The sequence below is a fragment of the Cricetulus griseus genome, chromosome 4, assembly GCF_003668045.3.
Source record: "Cricetulus griseus strain 17A/GY chromosome 4, alternate assembly CriGri-PICRH-1.0, whole genome shotgun sequence".
Taxonomy (NCBI): domain Eukaryota; kingdom Metazoa; phylum Chordata; class Mammalia; order Rodentia; family Cricetidae; genus Cricetulus; species Cricetulus griseus.
Window position 1 is genome coordinate 150,544,610 of NC_048597.1, and position 27,162 is coordinate 150,571,771.

At 38.4% G+C, this 27,162-nt stretch overlaps 1 protein-coding gene across 1 annotated transcript in view; it reads left to right on the plus strand.

The window, feature by feature from the left end:
• The first annotated feature begins 2,889 nt into the window (after positions 1 to 2,889).
• LOC107976981 (von Willebrand factor A domain-containing protein 5A) overlaps positions 2,890 to 27,162 on the plus strand; it is a 28,225-nt gene continuing 3,952 nt past the window's right edge. Inside the window, exons 1-16 of the mRNA XM_027411838.2 lie at positions 2,890 to 3,023; positions 6,153 to 6,210; positions 6,326 to 6,528; positions 6,730 to 6,952; positions 7,068 to 7,243; positions 7,521 to 7,635; positions 10,581 to 10,750; positions 10,999 to 11,087; positions 11,277 to 11,421; positions 11,807 to 11,886; positions 21,982 to 22,096; positions 22,766 to 22,930; positions 23,180 to 23,280; positions 23,959 to 24,209; positions 26,567 to 26,647; positions 26,742 to 26,861. Of these exons, the coding sequence (XP_027267639.1) occupies positions 6,168 to 6,210; positions 6,326 to 6,528; positions 6,730 to 6,952; positions 7,068 to 7,243; positions 7,521 to 7,635; positions 10,581 to 10,750; positions 10,999 to 11,087; positions 11,277 to 11,421; positions 11,807 to 11,886; positions 21,982 to 22,096; positions 22,766 to 22,930; positions 23,180 to 23,280; positions 23,959 to 24,209; positions 26,567 to 26,647; positions 26,742 to 26,861 (2,077 nt within the window). The 5' untranslated portion in view covers positions 2,890 to 3,023; positions 6,153 to 6,167. The remainder of the gene's footprint in view (positions 3,024 to 6,152; positions 6,211 to 6,325; positions 6,529 to 6,729; positions 6,953 to 7,067; positions 7,244 to 7,520; positions 7,636 to 10,580; positions 10,751 to 10,998; positions 11,088 to 11,276; positions 11,422 to 11,806; positions 11,887 to 21,981; positions 22,097 to 22,765; positions 22,931 to 23,179; positions 23,281 to 23,958; positions 24,210 to 26,566; positions 26,648 to 26,741; positions 26,862 to 27,162) is intronic.

Consider the following 27,162-nt stretch of genomic DNA (forward strand, 5'->3'; position numbering starts at 1 on the left):
GCACAATGTTGTGAAAAACAAGGGTGCCAACAAATTTGAAGGCAAATGTAAGGAACTAAATAAACTCAACCTGAGTGAGGTAACCTAGACTCAGAATGCCAAACATGGAATGTACTTATAAGTGGATATTAGCTATAAAATAAAGGATAACTATGCTATAATCTACAGACAGAGACAGACTAGGTAACAAGGAGGGTTCAAGGTGGGGACACCTGGATCTCCCTGGGATCAGGGAAAAGAAGATATTTTATGAATAGGCTATGGGCAGGTGGGGATGGGACCATGAATGAACAGGTTAAGGAGTGGCAGGGGGAGAACTGAAAGAGACAACTGGAAAGTGGGGGAGGGGTTGGGGTCAGGTAAAAACCTGCCACAAGGGAATCTCCCAGGAATCTACAAGGATGAGCCCAGCTAAGACTCCTAGCAAAAGAGGGTAAGTAGCCAGTACTGGCCACCTCCTATGACCAGGTTAAGACTTTAAGTGGAGGGAATGGGAAACCCACCCTGCCACATATTCTTTGACGTGTAGTCTGTCATACTTCTGGGATGTGCTGGAGGAAGGAGAGCCTAGAGATTGATGGAGTGGCCAACCAAGGACTGATCTAGCCTGAGACCCATGCCAGGATAATAAGTCTGGAAGCACTGCTGGGAGCATCAGGCTGGATGACCCTAGAGACCTAGGTAAGAGCCAAACAAGACTTGAGGGGAAATATGCCAATATAATGAATGATGCATGATAATCTACAATGCTCATAGGTTGGTACCTGGCCCAGTTTTCATCAGAGGGGCCTCATGCAGCAAATGATGGAAACATATACAGTCCAATAGCCAAATATTACATAGAGCTCTGGAATCCTACAGAAGACGGGGAGGAAGGTTTATAGGAATCAGAGGGGTCAAGGTCACCAATGAAAACACATAGGCTCAACTAACTTGGGCTCCCTGAACTGACGACCAGGGAGACTGCATGTGACTGATGTAGGCACTCTGCATATATGTTACAGTTGTCTAGTACAGCAGGATTTTTCTTTTGGTCTACCACCCAGCCAATTCCCAAATCAAGACTCCAGACTTATTCTTACTTACGAATTCCTGGGCTTAGCTTAGCTTATTTCTAGCCAGCTTTTCTAATTTAAATAATCCCATTTCCCTTTATCTATGTTTTGCCACAAGGCATTTTACGTTCATTTACTTTTGTATGTATAACTTTTCTGGTATTTCCATGTCTATCTGTCTGTCATCTTCCTGACCCCTACACTCTCTGTCTGCTTCTCCTCTCCTTACTTTCCCCAGCCAAGATTCCTTTGTTCTCTCTGCCTGCCAGTCCTGCCTCTCCTTTCTCTGCCAGATATTAGCCATTCAGCTCTTTATTAAACCTATGAAGTACCTTAGGCAAGCAAGTTAAAACAGCTTTTCATAATGAAACAAATGAAACATAAACAAATTTAAGACATTTTTACACAATTAAGGTAATATTCTATGGCATAAACAAGTGCAACATACCTTAAAATATTATTTCCCAACAGGGGCATTTGTTCTTCTTGTGAAATTCCTAACAGTAGGAGCAGGGGCTGTCTCTAACTCTTTTACTTGGTATTGGTGCCCTACTCCTCAGCCCTAATACATGGGCAGTGCTTAGTCTTATTGAAAATTGATATGACATAATTTGTTGATACTCAGGGAGAACTGCCCTTTCCTAAACAGAAACAGGGGAGTAGAGTGAGGGGTGGAAACACACAGGTGGGGTGGGAAGAGATTTTTCGAAGAGTGGAGAGAGGGGAAACTGTGGTGGGTATGTAAAATAAATAAATGTATTAAAAAAATAAATCCAGGACACTTCTCTGTTCCATTCAGTTTCACTGCCAGGTGTGTTGCAAAGAATAAATTACATGTTTCTCCATGAAATCCTGGATTATTTAATTTACTGAATATTTTATAGGAAAGGGAGCAATCTTTCTTTCTATTTAAACTTAATATAAATGAACATTTAAATAAAATTAATTGATGCTTTAGTAACTTTAAAAGTCTATATACTTTTAGGTATATTTTAATTTAATTATCTCACAGAGAGCAGCATGCTAGATGTGCTATTGGATTCACTGCTTTCAAAGCAAACCTTCACATCTGCTCTGCAGACAACTTCAAGTCCTGCTTTGACTCAACCAGACCAGAGAATGAGCTCTGTCAGCCTTGCCAGCATCTGACTTTGCTACCCAGATACTGCGAACAACAGAGATCAGTTACAGGGTGGAGGGGGAACAACACAGGAAACGACTCCTACACAAACTCATTCTCTTTTATAACCAATTTGACAAGTGAAAAAAATTTCCACTAATCATAAATGAGAAACTGTGAGGACATTGCTAATACATGTGTAACCTTCATATGAATTTTAATTTATTATACCTTAAAACAGTTCAGGAGATAATTATAAATTTGTACTAATTTTATAGATTCAAGGATACGGAATTCAGGAGAAAAATACTTGGTAGCAGAAATGTGTGTCCTGTCTCTAGGTATAGCCTATAAACCAAAGCCAATGCTATAATATAATGCTTAGAATTTTCATGTTAGTCAGATAAAGCAGAGAGGATGCTCTTATTGATCAAGCTTATTAAGAATCTGAACAGCGTTTTTGTATTATTTTTAGATAGTAGAGTTGCAGCATTCAAGCTTGTAAAACAAATCCTGTGCCTTTGGCTGTCTTCAATTGTTTCTCTGGTTGGACCTTGCAGGGGGAAAAACTGGCAATTGCTCTAAATTTTAAACAAAACACTCATCAAGACACAAGCAGAAATTCAATACTTTCTGAGAATTTTCGGCCCATCCCTTCCACACCAAATTGTAACTTTATAGCTGGTCCCTAGAAGGGGGTGGATCATACTGGAAGTTTGACTTGTAGCTACTTTCACTTTCTTTTATAGCTGCTACAAGCAGAGGAGACTTGAGGAAGCAGAGGGGACTTGAGGAAGCAGATGAAAACTGTGCTCTCTGAGGAGAATCCTAGCTGCTGCATCTAAAGGGTAAGAGCCTCTTATACTAGTCAACACCACAAACAAACCTTAATTGCCTGCTGGCAGAAATCTGGTGGTGGTAGTGGTGGAAACTCATCCTCTCATGTGATGCCTGAAGATTTTTCTAGGTTAATAGTGCATAAATGATCTCTATTTCAGGTTCATATTCCCTCTCGTTTCTCTCTCTCCCTTCCTCCCTCTTCTTCTCACTTCTTCTGTAGCTTATAAAATAGGATTTTTGTTGCTTTTTGTTCTTGTTTTTTCTTTTCAGTTTTTGTTAGGTTTGTCCTAAGAAAATGGGGATTTCATCTCTACACAACCTGATCCATTGCAGCCCATAAATCCTTCTCTATAGACATCTAAAAGTTTGAAACTGTGCCTTTGGTGAACATCTGGCACTGGAGGTCTTAGATAGAGAGCCTATAGATTAAATGACTATTCTTCATTCCAGGCTGAAATCACGTTTCAGGGCTTGAAGCACAGATTCTCCCTCTCCCTGGAGCCTTAAACACCAGGGTGTGGTGGGCTGACTCACCCTGCTTCCTGACAGTCATTGAGCTGCTAGTAACTGACATGACTGTTAGTCTACAGCTGCATCCACTTTGAAGCTGTAACTTTAGTCACCCCTGGATACAGTCTTCTCCACAAGGCCTTTCAACACTTGCAACAATCTGCAGACAAAGGAAGGATCAGGAGAGGGTGACACATTCATTGAGATAAATTTGTTCTGAGGTTGGAATCAGGAAATCAATGTCTCACTATAGGGGAGCCTTGTCCTCCTCTTTTCTCAGTCAGCCTCCTGCAGTGGCCACTGACAGCCTGAGATCTCTGCTGCCAGACACAGTCCATCCTCAGCTGAGCTGCTCCTGGGTGACTGTGGCTCTAAGCTTCCTGGTATTGTCAGTAGAAAATCTCCTCCTGCTCCAGGCCCCTCTACAGGCTCCCAGGGAAAGTCCTTCCCAGGGCTTGCTGTGCCCATCCTCTTTGCTTAGCTGCTACCTCTGTGCTACTAACAAGTTCTGAGCCATTCTAATGCTGTCAGACTTTTCCAATAGTTCAAAATAGCAGGTATAGAAAATAGCTCATTATCTTATAGATTTGTGTGACTGATGTAAATTGTATAGAAAACACCACTGATATCAGGGGGATGGTTTCCAGGGAGACTTAGGAGGTATCCCCAGCCTTCCACATGATCTAGGGTTAGAGAGGGAACTCAGAATTTTTCACAAGCTGGCAAATTCTTTTGCACTGTGCCATAATCCTGTCTGAGAGGTTTAAATAGTCATTGGGATCAGCCTGAAGGACCTAGCAACAGGCCCCCAAGGCCTTCAGAATTGCTGATGTGGATTGCCCAGGAATGGAAAGCTGATCCTTCAAGAGGGTTTTCCAGCTTGTAGATCCTAAAGTGAAAGTTAGGCTTCTAGGTGGACTGAACAAGCATAATGTTGCTCCCAGTCGTGCCACTTTGGGTCCTTAGGATGTCTTTCCAGAGAATTCATCCTTGTTGGTGTTAAATACTGTGGCCACATACAGTGACAACAGGGAGAGGCAAGCTAGCAAGTGCTAAGGTTTAGAAAGTCCCAGAACAACTTCCAGATTTATATGGGACCATGATTGGGATTAGCCCAATATCTAGATTCTGTGGATAAAATAAACATCTTAATCATAAATTGGAAAAATCAATCCATCTCTTTGTCTTAATATTACATGCAAGATTGCACAGAATCCTAATTTATGAAATACATTTAGGAAAGTCTGTTTTAAAATAAAGAAAAATATGTACATATATCACCTTTATACATGAATGTGTCTTTTAAAATATCAATATTTTAAATTTTAAAATATCAATTTATTCTTTGAAAAATTTATAGGTGTGTGCAATACATTTGATTATATCACCTTGAGTCTCACCTTCTAGCTTATCCTGCCCATTAAAAGGTCCTTCTTCCAAAAGCATATCCTTTTATTTTTATCTTAACCTATTGAATCCAAGAGCACTAGCAATGTGTACATAGGTTCAGGGTCTCCAACTAGAATGTGGGCAACCTACCAAGGACCAAATTAAAAAATGTCCCACTGCAAAGAGATTACAAATACAAATATACTCAGGTATGTTTTGGAATGTATGTGCTGAAATATTGACTGGTTTGATGGTGAAAACCTTGTCCAGTTAACAGCACCTGTTTTGAGTTCATAGCTACAACGGCACTATCATGGACAAAAGACTGTGTTTAACAGTAGTCCTCTGTGACCTTGGTCTCTTAGAAACATTTTGACACTTGTCTTTGTTTTATGAGCATTGGTTGCAATATTATAAGTGTTAGAAGGCAGACCTGAAGATCTCAATGGTCACAGAGAGCTAAGGAGATCCAAGTCACTTGTTTTCTGTCTTCATTGGACCAGTAGTGAGTCATATTGCAATTTCTTGAAAGTAAATATAAAACCCAAAACTGTGGGTAATTTCAATATTAAATATTAAAGGTAAGTGATTAAGTAAGAGAAATATAATGTAGGATGCCATTTGAATCTCACAGATATTCATGGGAAGACCTGGGAATAGGGGCTGAAGAGGTGGTTCAGGGTTTCAGAGCTCTGCTTTCTCTTATGGACGACAAGAATGCAAGTTCCAGCTCCTACATGGCACCTCAGAACCATCTGTAAATACAGTCCCAGTGAATTTAACAACCTATGCTTTGTGTAACATGTTATATGTAAGAGTATATTTCTGCATGTGATGCATAAACATACATGCAGACAGAGACTCTTGCATATAAAATAAAAGTAAATAAAATACTAAAATTGGTTCTTATTGTGGATGGAAAATGCTGAGGTTTAGTTAGGAAACCTATCCAAGATCTGGTGGGCAGTTCATTCAACACCTTTTGTAAATGTAGTACAGTGTTTAAAGCACTTGCAGGTATTTTAGAGAAATCCAGTTTAATGGACACTTACAGCCTAACCACCTGAGCAGCATGAATCAGGATTTTCACTACTGGCATCTCTCCTCCTTTTCACCACTTATCCTTATTTCCACACTAAGAATTTGAAACTGATCCTGCAAAAGAAAAGCACATAAACTACAGTTATTGGTGGTATAATTTCTAACGTGGACCACTTAATGATGTGTCATTTCCACAGACACGGACAGTCAACATGGAACATCAGTGTGGTCTAATCACTGGTGACAAGGAGCCAGGTAAGCCTGACATACTACTCTTACTCATGAGATCATTGTACTGAGCACAGTTTCTCATCTATGGTGTCACTGCAGTAAATTTTGCTGGTTTCCTAAACACTGATATCTTCCCCAGTACCACTGAAGAGCATCTCAGTAACCTTGTCCATTGATGACTTTGTGGCTGGTGTGTCTGCAACCTTAAATTATGAAAATAAAGAAGAAATCCCAGTAGAGGCAATCTTTGTGTTCCCTTTGGATGAAGACTCTGCTGTCTACAGCTTTGAAGCCTTGGTGGATGGGAAGAAAATTGTGGCGGAACTGCAGGAGAAGACACAGGTATTGTTTGATGATGATGATGACTGTCACTTCTTTAATTCACTTCTACTCACCATTTTCCTAAAACCAATAAGGCAGAAGGAATCAAGTAGAAGCTACCAGAATAATTGTAAAGTCCATAGGATATATGACACACCCTCTAAACAATACATATTTTCTTGATTTCAAGTAAATTAATTTCAACCCTCCCTGCCCTTGTAGGCCCAGAGCAAGTATGAGGGTGCCATCTCCCAGGGCCACCAAGCTTACTTATTGGAAGGGGATGACTACTCCAGAGATGTCTTTTCTTGCAATATTGGGAACCTCCTACCTGGGGCTAAGGTGGGAGTTACACTGAGGTATGTCCAGGAACTACCTCTGGATACAGATGGTGCCTTGCGCTATGTCCTCCCAGCCATTTTGAATCCAAGATACCAACTCTCTGGTAAGTAATTTCAGCCTTTGAAAAAGAGTGGTAATACAGCTGGGGGGTACACCAAATTATGTTTGTGTTGGAAATTGTTGCCATGGGAAACAGAAGTAATGTACTTTTTTTATAGAACAGTCAGTCAACAGTTCTTTGAATATGAAGACGCCCATAGTCCCTTTGGAGGCCCTGCCCTACACACTCAGCATGGTTGCCACCATCACTTCCCAGCATGGCATTGAGAGGGTCCAATCCAACTGCTCCTTGAGTCCTATTCAGTACCTTGCTGAAGACAAGACTTCTGTTCAGGTGAATAGAAAGATATCACTACTTTATGTCCCCTCTGTCCTCATCATTAACTTTGTCATCATTCATTCCTCCTATGTCCCCCTTACTTTTTCCTTTCATGCTTGGAGAGGCACACTATCCTCATTCTCAGATAAGTTGTAGACTCTTTTTCATACAGTCTTTTCTGTACTTCTGATTGTGTCTTGATGGAAGAAGCCTGGGACCCTGTACTCTGACCTTATCTCAGGAGAAATCAGTGGCAGTTCTAACATGGCTACTCTGCTGGTCTCCTCCTCAGGTTTCCTTGGCTGAAGGACACAAGTTTGACCGGGATGTGGAACTCCTGATTTACTACAGTGAAGTGCACAGCCCCAGTGTAGCTGTGGAGATGGGGATGCAGGACATGAAGCCAGGTATTTCCTGTCTCCCACTATGGTCCCTTTCTAAGATGTAACTCTCCATCAGTCCTGATTTTCAATTCTCTATCCAGGATCAGTGTATGACCATTGAAATTTTGACCTTTCACTTCCACATGGAAACATGACAAAGCTTAATAGGTAATCAATGATCATGTCCTATAGGTTAATTTACATAGATTATTAGATCATTAGAGGGAGAGTATGACCAATACCTCACAGGAAAACATGTGGCCCATTATCAACATGTGACAATGACTGGTCTTACAAAAATGGCAAATCAAAGTAATCCAGTGACTACTTCTCCTTCCATAGGATCAGTGATGTCCAAATCTGTTAAAGTCTTATCCTGCACATGGTGAGGTGACTTTAAAATGTCAGATTGTGTTGAAACAAATCAGTTTGTATCAAATGTTTTGAAAGTATTTGTGCTGCAAATAGTAAATATTCATTTTCACTATTCTAATACTTGTAACATTTCTTCTGAAATAAATCTAAATGTCTACATGATATGCAGATGATATTTACTGAATTATAATAGTATCCAAGATTAATAAATAATGAAAACATGTAATACAGTCACTATTTGTGTCATCAATTACATAATGAGTTATGATTTCAGTTTTATAATAATGTAAATTAACAAATTGTTGATTTATGTAGACCTTATCTAAATAATGGGAAAGGAAATGTAGTCATGATTCCTAATAGCACTATAAAATGATAGTTGAATTAAGAAAAAACCTTTATTTTAATCTATGCAATATACAAATTGGTGTTTTCTATATGAATAATAATTACACTTTATGTTTTATTAATTAATTAATCACAACTGGATGTGATCTTGCTGCCAGTTCTTATTACTTATTTGACTTATGATTAATAGTGACCATATTTGACACAGAATTAATTTTAGTTTTTCTGTGTCCTATAGAAAATGATCTTTGAAACAATCTCAAGAGCCAAGGAAAAACTATTTATTTGTATCCCACTTGATTTTTTTTCTTAGACTAAACTTAAATTTCCATCAAATTGTATTTTTTTATCTACACTGAGTGATTTTCCCTTAAAACATTTCCTTATATATATACTTAACTTTTTTAAAGCTGGCACAGTGCGCATGCCTGTTTTGTTTTTGTTGGATTTTATGGCCATTCTGCACTTGGTTGCAGGTGTCAACACTCAACCCAAGAAGGGCATTACAAATATTCATTTCCAGGTTGTATAAATGGAAGCTCCTTGTGGGCCAACCATATTCATAGTGTGGCATCTGGGCTTGGGCTTTGCTGCTGGAACTGTAAGCACTGTGAGAACTTTACCATGAACCTGGGTTTGTGTACCTAACTCCTACCAATATAACATTATCTATATTTGACAAAGGTGACTTCATAGTGAAACATATGTAGGGGATTTTTCTTCTTGCCTCACTTTCTAGTCTCTCCCCTCTGAGGTCACTAAGTGAAATTCCCAGCTTCTGTGGGCTTCTGGTAACTTCCTCATCTCCCTGTTACTCTATACTCTGTATTTGGTGTTGATTTCTTGATCTTCTTTTTGGGTGTTATGAAATATTGAAACTCAGACTTGGTCTTCAGTCAGAAATATTTTTTATCCATGATAGAGAAACTTGAGATGCTGCAAATTAATATGTAATAACTGAGGTCTCAGTTTCTCCTTTTCTGTGACATTTCCTTGGGTCCATGAAGATTTTCTCAGGTCTATTCCATGAGAAGATTTACAGGCTATCAGGGGACATAGTTGGTCATATCTCAGTCTTGGTAATTCCTTTGATCTATGATTCCCGGTTCCTGCTTCTCTGGGCTCATATTTTGCCAGATGACTTCCAGTTCACAAAGACTTCAGAAGCACCAGGGAAGCAGAAGAGGCAGCTTGGCTCACCAAAATCCTTTAATGTGATCATGATACACAGCACTATGTGGACTAAATGATATGTTAATCGAAGATTGTATAATTACACAACATTTAAAAGAAATTTTATAAAATTATAATTAACCTGTGAGTGTGAATTAAGTCCTACCCTGAATTCAGTGAACATATTGGATCACCTAACCTTACCATAACACTATAGTGGGAATAACTACCTTCATAAGTGAGAAGAGGAACCTGAGGCTAAGAAGTTGAGGTGTTCATTTATGAACAAGGAAGCTCTGATTTATGAAGTGAAATCACTTGAAATGTTTTGAAAGAACTAGTAGACACCATACATGGAGTGCTGACCACTACCTACAGGACCTTGTTCTAAACTGTGTGAACATCCATTCCCACCAGTCTCATGGGCTTCTGGTTTCTCAGAAGAGTGCTAATGCCATGATAACCACCTGTCTCTCAGGGTGGGAAGAAATCTATTTACACATTATAAACAATGCTCACTTACATAAGGTGTATATATAAAGAATAGAATATGATTCATATTTATAATATTTTCACCCCATTTCTAAGGCAACATTCCTTAGAAGCCTGCTCTTGGAATGTCATTTTTAGCATTAAATATTTGAGCATTATTTTCCCCCAAGGGTCCAATTTAAGATGTAATCAGTGACGTGACCCATATGATCACTTTCCCATCCACAAAATTTGAAGAGATTTTCCTCTGTTAGTAATCTTAGCAGTATCTTAATCTCATGCTGGAAGCTGCTAGCTGATGTGTCGTATTCAATTGTTTAGATGCCTAGAGTTTGCACACACAGACACTCCTGCGTTATTGTATATTGAATCCTACCCTTTGCCCTTCCTCTCCCCCTGTTCTGCTTCTTTTTTATGGTGGTAATTCACATTTATTCCTGTGCACAGAGCACAAGAAGCAGAAAGAAGGCATTTTAAATTTGAGATTCTCATTTCTTTATGAAGTGAGAAATGGGTCTTGGAATCTCTAGGACACCTGGGTTTTCTTGTATTTTTACAGGGTTCTTCTCCTTTCTGTACAGATAGTTTGATGGGTTCTCCTTCTGCAATGGTGAGTTTCTATCCAGATCTCCCAGAAGTGGAGGGTTCAAGGGCCTGTGGAGAATTTGTATTCCTCATGGACCGCTCTGGAAGTATGGGATCCCGCTTGAGCCACCACAATGATTCTCAGCTACGCATAGAGGCTGCCAAGGTAATGCCACTTTCTTCATCCTTCTGCAATGCTAGGTTTGGATGATTGGGAAGGGCATGAATAGGGCCCATTTTGATCTGCAGGTCTGTTCTCCATCTGAGAAATAACAAGCATGGTACTCTGGTCTCAGCCTTGAAATACAAGTTGGCAGGAGATGATGACTTTTTATACCATGAGTAACTAGACTGAGGTCAGTATGTTGTGTAGAGACCAATTCACTCCACCTCCTCATCTTCTCTCATCTTCAGGAAACTCTGTTGCTGTTGCTGAAGAGTTTACCTATGGGTTGTTATTTCAACATCTATGGATTTGGATCTTCCTATGAAAAATTCTTTCCGTAAGTTTCTGGGAAGACAGTGGAATGTAAAGAATGTACTTTAAAGAAGTGTCTTCACTTTTAATCTGACTAGTGCAGAGTAGTCCTTTGCATTGGGGTTTTCAGCAGCAATTTTTATGACAGGAATTTTTCTGATAGGAATAGCAATGTGTGCTTTGCCATGTAATTAAACATGCTTGTTTCTCTAAGGGAGAGTGTGCTGTACACTCAGGAAACAATGGAAGAGGCAGTGAAAAGAGTGAAGGATCTGAAAGCTGACCTAGGGGGCACTGAAATCTTGACACCACTCCTCAACATTTACAAGGGACCCTCCATTCCTGGCCATCCCTTACAGGTGAGCTTTGATAGCAAGCTAGTAGGGATGAATTTTCCACTTACCTGATACCCAGTTCTCCCATATACAATTGTGTAAATAGTGTGTAAACTTAAGTCATCTACCTTACATAGAAGAGAAAATGACCAGAGGCAGTGTTTTTCCTCTATTCCATAGGATAGGCAGTCAGCCCTCTTTTGTGCTCCACAAAAGTTTAAGATCAAAGGTGCAGAGGAAGGGTGTGAAATTCTTTCCATTACACAGTCTCTGTGCCAGCATAGAGCAAGTTACAGCAGAGAACTGTGGTCCCCACCCCTGTGTGAAGAAGCTACAAAGGCTAGAAAGGAACAATGCTCTTGTCTTCTGATGAACTGATAAAATCTTAATGAATGCATATTTTCTCCAGCTCTTTGTCTTCACAGATGGAGAAGTTGATGACACATTTAGTGTTATTAAAGAAGTTAAGTTAAACAGCAAGAAGCACAGGTATGAGGAGAGTATGTTTTCTATTGTGCTGCCTGGAGCCCAAGCAGCACCACACATGACTTGTTCCATGTTGTATCACGGGATCCCATGCTTCTACAAGGACAAAGTGACTCAAGGATTTTCCACTTAAATAGCTGACCCTTTAATTTCTATAAAATTATAGAAAGTAGGTTTCCACTTAACATTGATATCACAAGGCCATTGTTCCTTATTTTTACAAAGCTCTTATGCATATATTGAGTTATGTTTACATTATAAATGTATTGACATGTTACAATAGAAACTTAATCAAGTCATTTTTTTCTGGGCAGATGAGCTGTCACAGTGTGAACTCTGCATCCAACACAGGTCCAGAGAAGGACATTTATCAGTCTTGTCTTGCTGTCTTTCCATCAATCACTAGTTTAAGCCTAGATCAAGGGTAATTTTTGTGGATTATGTGAAATCCTCTTGAATTGGTATCATACTGAGTTTCATGGTATGTGTGTCTTTCTGTATGCCTCACCTTTACTGTTTATCTCACCAGTTTATTCAGATGTACACACAATTTGCATGTGACCATAGGCAAGTTTCATAAGTGGATGTTTTTAATGAAGTTGTTCAGTTGAATTTATATTGATGATCATAACCATGGATTTTCTTTGAGCTCTGTAGTGGTTGTATTACATATCACAAGACATCTCCTGAAGATTTTGTTTATTGGGAGGACATGAGTAAAGGCACATGTTTCCGTGTATTTACAAGGGATCCTGGAACCCAACTCCACACAAAATAAAAACACAGTCACATGACCTTACCCAAATGTACTGTTCTTTAAGTAGACAGAGTTGTCCAAATTCTATGGAATGGCAGTTTTGCAAGTTGTAGCGATTTATCTCACATAGCTTTACAAATAGTTCCCACATATTTGAGTATTTTTATTCTTAAATTTTACCCAGTTTATTCATGGGACCAAAGTGCCTCAGAGCTTAAATTTTATTTTCCTAATTGCTGTACTATTCTACTTTTAATATTTAATAGCCATTTGTTAGCCTCTTTTTATATTCCTCTAAAGGTCTATACTACTATTATTGTTTTCTCTAGTAGATTTTCTTTTCTTACTGATATGTAATTGATTTTATGTTTTGAATATGAATATGTTGAAGACTATTTTCTTACTCAATAGCTTACATTTTCACTATTAAGACTGTTTTTAAAGCTAGGCTTCCTTAGGCAGTCCTGATTATTAAGGAACTCCTTTACTAGACAAAGCTGTCCTCTGTGGGTGTCCTTCTGCCACACAAGTATTTGCCATTTGAATTTCTATTCTCTGAGGTTTCTCTTTTGGATTATGAATTTTTTCTCTGTTCAAGCTATGCAGATGATTTTACCTTTGCTATCAAAGGATTTTGTTCACTGTATTGGTTATCAGATATATATATATATGTGTGTGTGTGTGTGTGTGTGTGTGTGTGTGTGTGTGTGTGTGTGTGTATGTATATATATACATATATATATATAGAGAGAGAGTACTATCTCTCCTCACACTTTCCCATCTCCCTCCCATCTCCATCAATCTTCCCTTCCTTACCTGTGCTTTTCCTAGGTTTGTATATTTTTGTTTTATAGTTTGACCAATTTTGTTCAGTGTGTGCCTTCTGTGTAACTACTGAATTGGGACTTTCAATAGAATCCTGGTGGGTGTACTCTTAGGTATACAAAAGAAAGTTATGAATTCCCCTTTCTCTAAATCTTCAGAAGTTACTCTTACAATGATCATGCAAGTATTGCATCACTGAATATATTGTCCAGGCAGACTACTCTGTATTTTGTAGTGTCAATTGTTTCTAATGTGACTGTTTGAATCCAATGGCCATTGATACAAATGTATTCCACGACTAAACCACACAAATTAATCATCTCTCTACTATTTCTAGATCTCCAGTGCACTAGAGTATCCATTGTGCTCATTATCAGGATTTCCTTCCTTCCTTTCTTCCTTTCTTCCTTCCTTCCTTCCTTCCTTCCTTCCTTCCTTCCTTCCTTCCTTCCTTCTTTCTTTCTTTCTTTTTTCATTCCTTTCTTCCTTCCTCTCTCCCTCCCTTCTTTTAATTCCTAGTCATGGTTTTCCTGTGTAGACCTTGGCTTGCCTGGAACTCTTTATGTCTTAAACATTGCCCTCAAACTCATTGAGGGCATTTATATTGGTTTCTGCCTCCTGATTATTTGTATTATACGTGTGAACCTTCATGGCATGTGTACAAAATTGTTTCCAATACACACACACACACACACACACACACACACAGACACACACACACACACACACACACACAAAGACATATATGTGTTTGTGTATGTGTGTGTGTTTATCTTGAAAATATTCAACAGAAAAATCTTTTTGCATAGTGATTAGAAAGACATTGATCCTGAGTGCATATAATCCAAATCCAAATATATATATATATTAGAAGTCTACAAAAACATGATGAAGATTTATGAACTCACATTCAAAGGACAAAGATATACTCTAAGTAATCACCCTAAAACAACCTCAATCATTAAATTATATGTAATGTTCATATAATATCCTGTGAGACTAGAGACAACATTTCATAATTTTTCCACTAAAGTATTTCATAGCCATTTTTTTCTGTTCCAGGAGTTAATATGAAGAACTATTGCAGGAATAGTTTCTTTGTATTTTGAATTAGAATTAGAATTATTTTCATAGAATCGCTGGTTTTAATTCATATTTAGGATAATAGAGGTTATTTTTTGACATAAGTATTCCAAAATCAGCTATGTGTTAAGTGATATTACCTTGACTACCTATCTAAAGGTCAGCATCTGACAGACAAATTTACAGGAGTGGACACATGCTGTCAAGTAATGTTTACTCAGTAGCTTTAAATTTCACACATGAGTACCCAAATTAGTAATTACTTGAGAAAAAAAATGATTAATGACTTTTCCTCCTTGTCCTCCTTCATGTCTTCCTCCTCATCCTCCTTTACCTCATTCTTGTCCTTGTCATCCTCTTTGTCCTCCTTGTCCTCCTTCTCATCCTCTTCCTGTTCCTATTGTCCTTTAATGACAATTGTGTTGGTGACTTAATGTCCAGTCCTGCATAGGCCTGTTCAGAGCTTCACCTCCCATTCACATAGTGGCTTGTAAATTCACTGTTTGCACATGCTAGCATGTCATGTTCCTTCTTTCCCTCCTTTCCTTCTTTCTGCTTTATCAGTGTATTCTCCCTGATTCTTGCATTGCTTTCTGATATATTATGACACTGCATAATTTGCCTAAGGCTACAAGAAACTCATGGTGACCAGTTTAGAAACTAGAACACACTTTTATGTTCTTTTATGCTTTGTAACAAATTTAAGTATATGTTCCATAAGTTGTACTTAAGTTTATTGTATCTTGTTATGTCATGTTAATAGGCCTGTACTTTTCTGAAAGGAAATGGGGGATGAGTGGATCTGGGAGATAGAGAGAATAGGCGAGAACTGGGTGGAGTGGTGGGTCTCAATGTAACATATGAGAGAAGAAGAAAAATAAATTTTACTCTTACCCATACTTTGTGACCTTGTAGTAAAACATTTCTACAAGTAGCCTTACACTGAGAGTAAACAAACAAAATTTTGGTTATGCAGGACTCCTGTAAAGGGATGTGATTGATTGCAGACTTGTTAGCATACATAATGGGAAAAGTTTTAAAAATATTGCAAATTTTGATGACTCCTATATTTCCAAGGCAACAAAATAGGGTTTTTATCTGAAGGTATTCCTTCTTGCTGAGACTCCTACTTTCCATGGCTTCTGTAATTTCACTTATTCCATTATCTGTCAGAGTTTTCAGAGTCTCTCAGAACTAATTCATAATTCTATGTAGACATTTTCATTAGTTTTCAATTCTTCTATGCTATAGTAAGAAATAGCTGCCAATTTAAAAATTTTTAATTGAAACATAAAAAAGCATAAAATTGTATAATTTATGGACAATTCACCAGGCTTCATACACATCATTTATTTAGAGATATTCAGAACAGGTTAAACATATTTATATCTTCAAATATATATATATATATACATATATATATATATATATATATATATTTCAAAATTCTTTTCTTGTACTTTGAAATGGATAAAATATAATTATTATCCATATTTAGCAGTACATTTTTTATTATTTGCCAGGCATTTATGTCTGTTACAGAAATTAATTCATAAGCTTTTATTTTTCCCCTGAGTTTCTGGTCTTTGGCTTTGCATAGTGAATATGTCAATTCCAGGAGGTACTTGCTAATACTTCTAGATTTCTTCCCTCCTTCCCATCCTCTCTCACTCCCTGCCTCCCTCTTCTCCACTCATCTATCTTTCTTTCTTGACACTCACACCATAAAGCAGTCAGGACTCAGTTATGCTATGCAGCCCACACTGGCATTAAATTCACCTTTCAGCTTCATCCTCTCACTGCTAAGATTCCAAGCATGCTCCAAAGTCACTGTTGTCCTCTTTTGGCCAGACATTTTGAACCATTACTTCTCTACAAAGCCTAGGGCCTATGTCTTTTGAGCCTCCGGTCAGTGTGCCTCAAATACTGAGATTATAATTTTGTGCCTTCATGCTTCCTTACTTTTACATTTTCTATAATAACACTTTTCATTTTCTTTGTATTCATTTTCCAAGTTCTTATACTTTCTTTATCCCTTCTATTCTGATTTTCATGAAAGAAAACACAAAGAATTAGATTGGAAGTAATCATAACTGTCATGATTACTGTTTTTTACCATATATTAAAAATTATACCATTGAGTATAATGAATGATATAAGGATTTTAATTGTTTTGATGTTATTTGCAATATCTTATTATTTTTGTTGACAAAATAGAAAGTCTCTCTCTCTGTCTCTCTAACTCTGTGTGTGTGTGTGTGTGTGTGTGTGTGTGTGTGTGTGTGTACTCACAATGTGTAATATTTGAGTGTGTGAATGTGATTAATAAATTATCCATAGAATTGCAACAAATGAATTTTATCCACTTGTTGAGGTAAGTGGTGATTTTATCCTGTATTATTTTATGTAGAAATGATGAATATTGCTTTATCATAGTCCCACCTTGTAGTTTTTGAGTTAACCCAACACACTGCTAATGGAAAATCTCTGCCACATATTCTGGTATCCAGTTGTACAGTTGTTCCATATGGATTAGGATATTGTATATTTATTTTTCCTCAATTTTTATTTAAATTAGTAACAAGATTGTTTTACATGTCAATCTCACTTCCATCTTCCTCTCCTCTTCCACTGCACCCAATAACACCCTACCTATCCCATACCATTTCTGCTCCCCAAGGAGAGTAAGGTCTTCCATGGGTGACTTCAGAATCTGTCATATTCTTTGGGATAGGGCTAGGCCCTTCCCCATGTGTCTGGGCTGAGGGAGTATCCCTCTATGTGAAATGGGCTCCCAAATCCATTTCTATGCTAGGGATAAGTACTGATCTACTACAAGAGGCCCCATAGATTTCTGAGGCCTCCTCACTGACACCCACATTCATGGGGTCTGGATCAGTCCCATGCTGGTTTCCAAGTGATCAGTCTGGGGACCAAGAGTTCCCACTTGTTCAGGTCAGCTGTTTCTGTAGGTTTCACCAGCCTGGTCTTGTCCAATTTGTTCATTACTCCTCCTTCTCTGCAACTGGATTCCAGTTCAGTTCGGTCTTTAGCTATTGGTATCTGCTTATACTTCCATCAGCTGAGGGATGAAGGCTCCAGGATGTTAGTCCTCAATCTCATTATCAGGGGTGAGCATTTGAGATAGCTTCTCCACTGTTGTCCTTTCAGATCTCTGGACATTTCCCTAGTGCCTGATTTTTCTTTAAACCTATACTGGCTCCCTCCCTGATGCTATGTCTTATTTTGCTTTCTTCTGTTTTCCCCATACATCAACTTCCCACTCTTTTATGTCTTCCTCACTCCTCCTCCTCTCCCCTTCTCATTCTCCTAGCTCCATCTCCCCTCACCCAGACTCCCAATTTACTCAGGAGATCTCGTCCCTGTTCCCTTCTCTGGGGGAACATGTAGGTCTTTCTTTGAGTCTTCTTTGTTGCCTAACTTCTCCAGTGGTGTGGATTTTAGGCTGGTAATCCTTTGTTCTGTGTGTAAAATCCATATTATGAGTGAGTGCATAACATGTTGGTCTTTTTATGACTGGATTACCTTTCTTAGAATGGTTTCTTCTAGTTCCATCCATTTCCCTGTAAATTTTAATATTCCATTATTTATTTTCCACTGAGTAGTATTCCATTGTATAAATATACTACATTTTCTCTATGCATTCTTCAGTTGAGGAGCATCTAGGTTACTTACAGGTTCTGGCTATTAAAAACAATGCTTTTATGAACATAGTTGAACTGATGTCTTTGTTGTATGAATGTGCTTCTTTCAGGTATTTGCCTAAGAGTAGAATTGCTGAATATTGTGGTGGACTAATTCTTATTTTTCTGAGGAATCATCATACTGATTTCCAAAGTGGTTGTGTAAATTTGCACTTCCACCAGCAGTGGAGGAGTGTTCCACTTTCTCCACATCCTCTCCAGCATAAGTTATCATTGGTATTTTTGATTTTAGCCATTCTGACAGGAGTGTGATGGTTTCTCAGGGTTGTTTTTATTGGCATTTAACTGATGGCTAAGGATGATGAGTACTTTCTTATGTGTCTTTCAGCCATTTTAGATTCTTCTGTTGAGATTCTCTATTTAGTTTGTTACCCCAATTTTTAATTGTATTATTTGGTGCTTTGCAAAATAGCTTCTTGAGTTCTTTGTAAATTTTGGAGATCAGCCCTCTGTCAGATATGGGGTTGGTGAATATCTTTTTCTGTTCTGTGGGCTGCCATTTTGTATTGCTGACTGTGTCCTTTGCCTTACAGCAGATTCTCAGTTTCACGAGGTGCCATTTATTAATTGTATATTTCAGTGTCTGTGCTACATGTTTAATTTCAGGAAGCTATCTCCTGTACCAATTTATTCAAGGGTACTTCCCACTTTCTCCTCTAAGAGGTTGAAAGTGGCTGGATTTATATTGAGGTCTTTGCTGTATTTGGACATAAGTTTTATGCATGGAAATAGACATGGATCTATCCGCAGTCTTCTACATAGCATCAAGCTATGGCAGCACCATTTGTTAAAGATGCTCTCCTTATTCCATTGTATATCTTTAGCTTCGTTGTCAAAAATCAGTGTTTGTTGCTATGTAGGTAAATATCAGGGTTTTCAGTTTAATTCAATATTTATTAATGGGGAAGTAATCCCATAAATTGTATATTTTAAGGTTTTGGTATGTATGCAAACCTTGCATTGAAAATGATACCCTTTGAATACAGCTGCATTAAGACTTGCTTACTATGCCTTGCTATATTTTTTCTTCCATTTATTTCTGTCACTATGCATGTATTATAAAGGTTACTGTCCATATTATTTTTATTAATTTGATTTGTCACTGTATTCACTGTATTCACCGGGCACAAATGAGCAAGGACTGTCAGGGAGACTGATATTAACTTGATATATCTGTTATCAAAGCACTTGAGATGATGAGGCAAGAGAATTGCTGTGAACCTGTATACTTCTGGCTATTTAATGAGTTCTGAGTGAAGCTACCTTGAAAATGACAAAAATAACCCAGTCAACCAAAGAAACAAAAAAATCTAAACATATGTTTGTAACAATATTTTTAAGTATAAATGGTTCATGGTTTAAGTCCTTGGTAAATCACAGTAATTTTCTTTTAGTTTGTAAAAATAAATAAATAAATAAACATCATGAGAAATGTCAAAAAAATGATGCCCTTTTCCTACTTTATGAAAAATTTCTTTCTTTCTTTCTTTCTTTCTTTCTTTCTTTCTTTCTTTCTTTCTTTCTTTTGGTTTTTCGAGACAGGGTTTGTCTGTGTAGCTCTGGAGCCTATCCCGGCACTTGCTCTGAAGACCAGGCCGGCCTTGAACTCACAGAAATCCGCCTACCTCTGCCTCCCGAGTGGTGGGATTAAAGGCGTGTGCCACCAACACCCGTCGAAAAATTTATTTCTTAATTACTTATTTGAAGTGGCCAATTGCTTTTCAGACATAGATGACTTAATAGATATTTTTGGACTATTGGTATTTAGATGGTATCTTTCCCCTGATAGGCTTACTCTTTGCTCTCAATGTGTGCCTAGTCTAGAAACTGACAGCTTTATTCCATCTAAAGTGTGGTGAATTTCATGATTGGATAATTTCTAATGTATCTCTACCTCTTAGGTATTAGTATTTCTACATTATTCTGTGAAAAGTTCTCAGGTGTTTTCAGGGATATCTATCACTCTCAAAGCACAGAACTCTACAGTTTTCCTACTACTCTGAAACTGCCTAGATGTTCAGTCATCCATGAATGCCACTCTTTCCTTCTTTACATTTTTTAGGTCTTGGCTTCTAGCTTCATGTCTATAAGCAGTCATTGGAGCCTATTGTCTTGGTAGTTGTCTGCTTTTACAAAAATTCTTAAAAATTATTGTTTATAGGTACCTAAGTTTACCTGGGCTGAATAATCCAATCTAGTATTTCTGTGAGTAGAACTCACAGATATTTTTTTTCTTGAATCTTATATGTGAGTTCTTTAATATCAGAATCTAAGGGTTTGTGAATTTCATCTCCAGATTGTCTGCATCACAAAAGCATGGAAACTCAACTTGGAAAATCAGCTTGTCTTATCAATAAACTAGAAAATGCTAAAAACATTAGTGACTACTTCATCCATTAGTTTTATTAATTCCTTAATTGCTACTCATATTTACATATCTAACCCCCCATTCCCTTGTCCTCCCATCCTCCCATGTTCCCCACCAACCCCTACTCAACCCACTCAACTCATCCTCAGGCATAAGTGAGGCCCTCCACCAGGAACGTTCAAAGAATATCGTATCATTTGGGGGAGGGCGTAGGCTCTTCTTGCTGTATGTGGGCTGCAATAGTATCCTTCCATAGGGAATGGACTCCAAAAGTCCATTTGTGCTCTAGGGATAAAGAATGGCTCCACTGTTAGAAGTCCCATACACTGTCTTGACCTCCTAGCTGGCACCCATATTCAGAGGGCTTGGTTTGGTACAATGCTGTTTCCCCAGGTTTATGACTAGGGTCTCCATGCTCTCAATAGGTCAGGTTCACTGTTTGTTCGAGTTTCTCCAGCCCCATCTTGGCTCCTTTGCTCATCCCTCCTCCCTCTCCATAACTGGATTCCAGGAGTATGGCTCAGTGCTTAGCTGTGGGTGCCTATTTCTGCTTCAAACAGCTACTGGATGAAATCTCTAGGAATGGTAACAAAGTTAGGCATCAGTCTCATTCTAGGGGAAAGACATCAATGACATCCTTTCTATCACTGCCTGTATTTATAGTTGGGGTCATCCCTGTGGATATCCTAACATTTTCCCTGTGCCAGACCTCTCTCCATACCTGTATTGTCTCCCTCTATCAAGGCATCTGTTTTCTTGCCCTCTTCTATACCTCCCCTGTCTCAGTCCTCCTGTTCTCCTCCCCCACCTCTTCTTCCCTAGAGGGACAAAAACTACAATCTAAACTTTGATCCTAATGCTTACATGCTGATTACCCTAATTCTAGGGTCACATATCACAGGATTTGTGGCTGCCTACTCACATTAATGAAAAGTCCACAGATACTGAATGCATCAGCCAAAGTGTCCGTGCATTTACTCAATTATTTAAATTTTGAAGAATATTTATATCTTCATATATTTAATTTAGTATTAGATATTTTTGGAGGAAATTTATGGAAAAAATAGAACATATTGTGTAAATTCTCTGAGCCCTTGATCTTCATTAACAACATGAAACTGAGCCTTTCTCTGTAAAAGACTTGTGACATTAAATTGTGTGACTTACTTAAGCATTTCTGAAAACTCATAGAAATAAAGCCTGATTTCTGAAAAAATATTAGCTTTACACTGACTTTGAAGTTACAGCCTTATCTCCTCCTGAGTTTTTTAGCATCCTATATGAAGTGATAATTGTGCTATGGAGAGCCCATTTTAACATTCATCATTTCACTGTTGCAGATGTTTCTCATTTGGTATTGGAGAAGGAGCCTCCACCAGTTTAATCAAAGGCATTGCCCGGGTATCCGGGGGCACTGCAGAGTTTATCACAGGCAAGGGCAGGATGCAGACCAAGGTGAGAACTGGCTAAGGGACCAGAGTTGCAAGTCCAGAGTGACTATGAGGCACAACAGGAATCCTGCTGCAAAGGAGACACTTTCATGAGTCTCAGGCCATACACTTTGTGAGTCTATATCATACCATAGTAAAAAATTGAACCAAGTTTAATGTCTGGCATCTGACTACATTAGTTGGGAATCCAAAGAGAAGATAAAGAGGGTGGGACTTTTGTTTTGAAGACCAGAGGGAAAGAAGTTAAAAATTTTAGTTGCTCTGTCTGAGCTTATAGTCTGTACTCTTAGTAATTCAGTAGAAATACATTCTCCATGCAAAACACACAAAAGAAAATATAAACAAGTGTGTGTGTGTGTGTGTGTGTGTGTGTGTGTGTGTGTGTGTGTGTGTGTGTTATAGACTCAATTTTATGCTAAGTTCACATTCCTTCATTAGTATATGAAAATTCAAGAAATCTTTGATCATATGTCTAATTTTCTCCTCCAAGTTGTTCCTATCCCCTTTTTTAAACTCACTTTTGCAGAAGTCTACTTGTTAAATAATTTCTCTCACACACCTACACTTTCACAAATCTCAAGTGGAACTTTACACACATATAATGAGAGAAAGAATAGCATTTTTCTCTTAGCATTGGTGAGTACATATGACTGGCTCTTCTCTTTTCCAACAGGCTCTTGGGTCTCTGAAGTTTGCTCTAAACTGTTCAGTGGAAGACATTTCTGTGAGCTGGGAATTGCCTCCTGGGCTGTCAGCTAGCATGCTTTCTCCAGAGCAGACTGTCATCTTTAGGGGTCAGAGATTAATCATCTATGCCCAACTCACTGGGACTATGCCTGTAAGTATCTATTAATTTTTATTCTTTTACTCAGTGAGACACTGTATCAATAGTTTAATAACAGTGCTGTTTCCTTGGGATTCAGCAAGATATATTACTTGCTAGGAAGCCAGTGTCCTATCCTCTCCTTCATGCCATGCTACCTGAGTCTTACTGTGATAATTCACTGAGCTGAGAAGCTTCTCTAGTTCTCACCATTTACCTTGTTGTGAGTCTCTTTTGACACTCCTGCTCTTGTCTTATTTGCAGCAAGTGGAGAGCTCAGGAAAAGTGTGCTTCAAGTATACCCTCAAAGGCAAGAATCTTGAAAACAGGGTGACATTTTCCCTACAACCCAAGACAAATGCCAGGTAAGAACTCACCTTTGCTTCTCCATCCTGCTCTTGCCCACCTCTCTTATATCTTGTCTTCTCCTTTCACTTACTGACTTGCTAAGGGTGTCTGTTGTTAAGTGACACATTGACCAGAGCAAGTCTTATAAAGGAAAACATTTAATTGAGTCTGGCATACAGTAAAGTTGTTTAGACCATGATTGTCATGGCAGGAAGCATAGTGGCAATGAGGCATGTTGTTGGAGAAGGAATTGTGAGTTCTGTATCTTGATCTGAAGACAACAGAGAAAGAACACCACACTGAATCAAGATGATGCATAAGCTATTTCTGTGGTCTGAGCATCTGAGACCTCCAAGCCGACCTCCACAGTGGCACACTTCCTCCAAAATACCTATAAGAATAAGGCCACACCTCCTAACAGCACCACTCCCTATTGGATAAGCATTGAAACACCTGAGTCTGTGAAGGCCATGCCTATTCAAACCAAGACAATTCCCTTTCTCTCCCATTCTTGATGTTTTAACCATTCCTTTCACTGACTTCTGCGGTTTCATCTAAACTCTTCGTTTTCTGATTCATTCATCTGAATCCTTTGTGTCTGCATGCCTTTTCAGTTGCAGTCGCTAGTTTTTAGGATTCTTTGATACTTGGTTTGCAGTTACTTTTCCTTAATTTTGTGCAGTGTCTTCTTTCAGCTTCACCATTCATCGGTTGGCTGCAAAGTCCTTGATTCAAATGAAGGACTTGGGCTCCCATGAGACATCAGATGGAGAAAAGGAGGATGTGTTGAACATCAGCATTCAGTCTGGAGTCCTCAGCTCCTTCACAGCTTTCATTGCTGTAAACAAGGAGCTCAACCAGCCCGTACAGGGGCCTTTGGCTCCCAGAGTGATTCCAAGGCCAATGACTTTTTCATATTCGCCTACCTTACGTAAATATCGCTCTGGTAAGTTTTATTATAATGTAAACTTTCTTATAATGATTATTAGCTATTGAAGTGCATAATATAAACAATGATAATTTCCCAAATCTCATGAATTTAATTTTAATTACATTTCTTAAATTTTCCATGTTTTCTCCATCCTTCCACAAATAGTATTTATGGCTTCCTTTAAATTTTCCAGAGAAGTAGGTCCAACTGTGAAAGAGATTTATTGTAGAGGTACAGAAGGACATCAGGACACATTACAATGCAGAAGCATCTATGAACATTGAATAATGAAATCATTTACTTTAAATCTAATTTTTGTTCTTGATATTTAGTCAATGGGTACATGGATTGCAGATGACTGATTGCATCTGATAATATTAGTGGTGGAAGAGTGGATTTAAGAAAGAGATGGAGATCTGAAAGAGCTACAAAGGGTTATTAGTAAATTAAAAACAAAATAAACAAACAAAACAAACAGAAATGAGCATCATTTTTGTGGAGTGGCAGAAGGCCTACTTGTATTTGGTGCCTTTTTTCAGTTAGCATAAGCACTAATTAGAAGCCTGGATTTTCTGTATAATTTATAGCATGTGTCATCAACTTAAACTTAATAGTGGCATAGGTAGAGTGCTGAATTGATTTCTAATGTAGGGTTTTTAAATAGTTCTGATGGTTAGAAATTATGGATATGATTGAAGATATTGATAAGGGATGTATTTGTCCTAATTGATGTTTAGGTTGATTGAAAAATAAAGAATGAAGCAATGCAATATATTTGAAAAAAATTGAATATCCGGGGAATTAGAAAGTACAGTTCATATCAATGACCAGTTTTAAAACAAAAAAACCTAAGATAAAACACTAAAAATACGGATGTTTTATTTTAAAAATAACATTGCAACATTTCTGATAAACAACTCTGATGTTTGTTTCATCAGACAACATACCAATGTCTTGAGGGTACAGGTGAGGTGTGTTAGAGACATAGTTACTGGATCCCAGGAAGGCAAGATCTTTGCATTAAGATGTTGCTTGCTCAACTTAAACGGATAGTGAAAATTCTCCAATTGTGTGTGGAAGAGCTTGGAGTACACTTTGTCCCTGTGGTATGGCATTTTGGTACATAGGGTACTGATATGAGGTGACTTAAGTAGTTGTTGGTTGATAGTAGGGAAGACATATGGAAGATAACCCTGGTGATAGAGAAGGTAATATCCTTGGGCTTAGACAATTGCCAACCTAACCCTCTGAACTTGGATGCTTAGGGTGCATTGAGCTTCTTTTGAAAAGAACAAAGATAAGACAAAGTTGTGAGACAGAAAAAGATCTTTTTACATTAAGGTGTATCTGGAAGAATCTTCTGTACTGCAGCTGATCTGCAGCTGTGTTTTCTCAGCTAATGTCAGGGGTTCCAGATGATTCAATGGTAAGTAGAAAGAGGGTTCAGATGGTGAATGTCTGTATTGGAGGAGGCCACAATTGTGAATAACACATTGTGATTAGTGAGTGAGGCTACTATGGATGGTCTACTTGATGTCCTTAAGCCTCAGTTTTTTTATCCATTTTTTATTTAAATTAGAATCAAGATTGTTTCACATGTCAATCCCAGTTCCCTCCACCTCATTTTCTCTCCTTACTCTCCCCCCCAACTAACATCCTACCTAGTTCCATACTTTAGCTCCCTGGGGAGGGTGAGGCCTTCCATAGGGGTCCTCAGAGTCTGTCATATCCTTTGGGATAGGGCCTAGGTACTCCCACATGTGTCTAAGCTCAGGGAGTATCCATCTTTGTGGAATGGGCTCCCAAAGTCCATTCTTATGTTAGTGTTTACTGATCTACTACCAGAGGCCTCAGAGATTTCCATGGTCTCCTCCCTGATGCTCATATTCATGGTTCTGGATCAGGCACATGCTTGTTTCCCAGCTATCAGTCTGGGGACCAAGAACTCCCCCTTGTTCAGGTCAGCTGTTTCTGTGGGTTTCACCAGCCTGATCTTGACAATTTTGCTCATCGTTTCTTCTTCTCTGCACCTGGATTCCAGTTCAGTTCAGCATTTAGCTGTGGGTGTCTGCTTCTATGTCCATCAGCTGCTTGATGAAGACTCTAAGATGGCCTACAAGTTAGTCATGAATCTCATTATCAGGCGAAAGATTTAAAGGTAGCCTCTCCTCTGTTGCTTAGATTGTTAGTTGATGTCATCCTTGTAGATATCTGGACATTTCCCTAGTTCCTAATTTCTCTTTAAACCTACAATGGCTCCATCTATTATAGTATCTCTTATCTTGTTCTCCTCTAATCCTCATTTTAAAAACTTTGATTGGTATGAAACAAAGAGGATGTTGCAGTATCCAATGTGCATTTTTGTTTTTCAGGTTACAGGCCATTATATAAAAGAAGAAGGGGAAAATGTTCACTATCTGAAGATACTTTGTCAGAAGGTCATGATATGTATGGTAGGCATCCCTAGAGGTCTATGAACACATACTCTATGGAATAAGGGAGTTTCTTTTTGGGACAAGTTTTCTCAGTAATGTTTGTTCATCACAGCTTATGTATGTGGTAAAGCCTATGTATCGTTGGATAGTATGGAAGATGAAGAATCTGAAAGCAAGATGAATGACTCAGAATCTCCCACCAAAAAACCCAAGTTGCAAAATGACCACAAAGGTGAGTTGGACCTCAGATTATGTCTCTGACTTTTGGTAGCCATAAACTAACCTTCCGAGCTCTTCATCTTAGACATTTCTCTACCTATGGAGTGACTTACTTGAGGCAGCAGGATGGAGGAGAGATTTGATATTGCTGTGTATTTGCCAGAATGAATCTAGCTTCACTAATCTACAAACAGCCTTTGATACCTTCTAACCTACTGCAACTGAGTAGCCTCTAATTCTTTGAGTCCCCTTGGCAATCTCTGTCTACACAGTCCACCTGTCATCAGGGTTTGACCCCAGCAGACTAAGGGTTC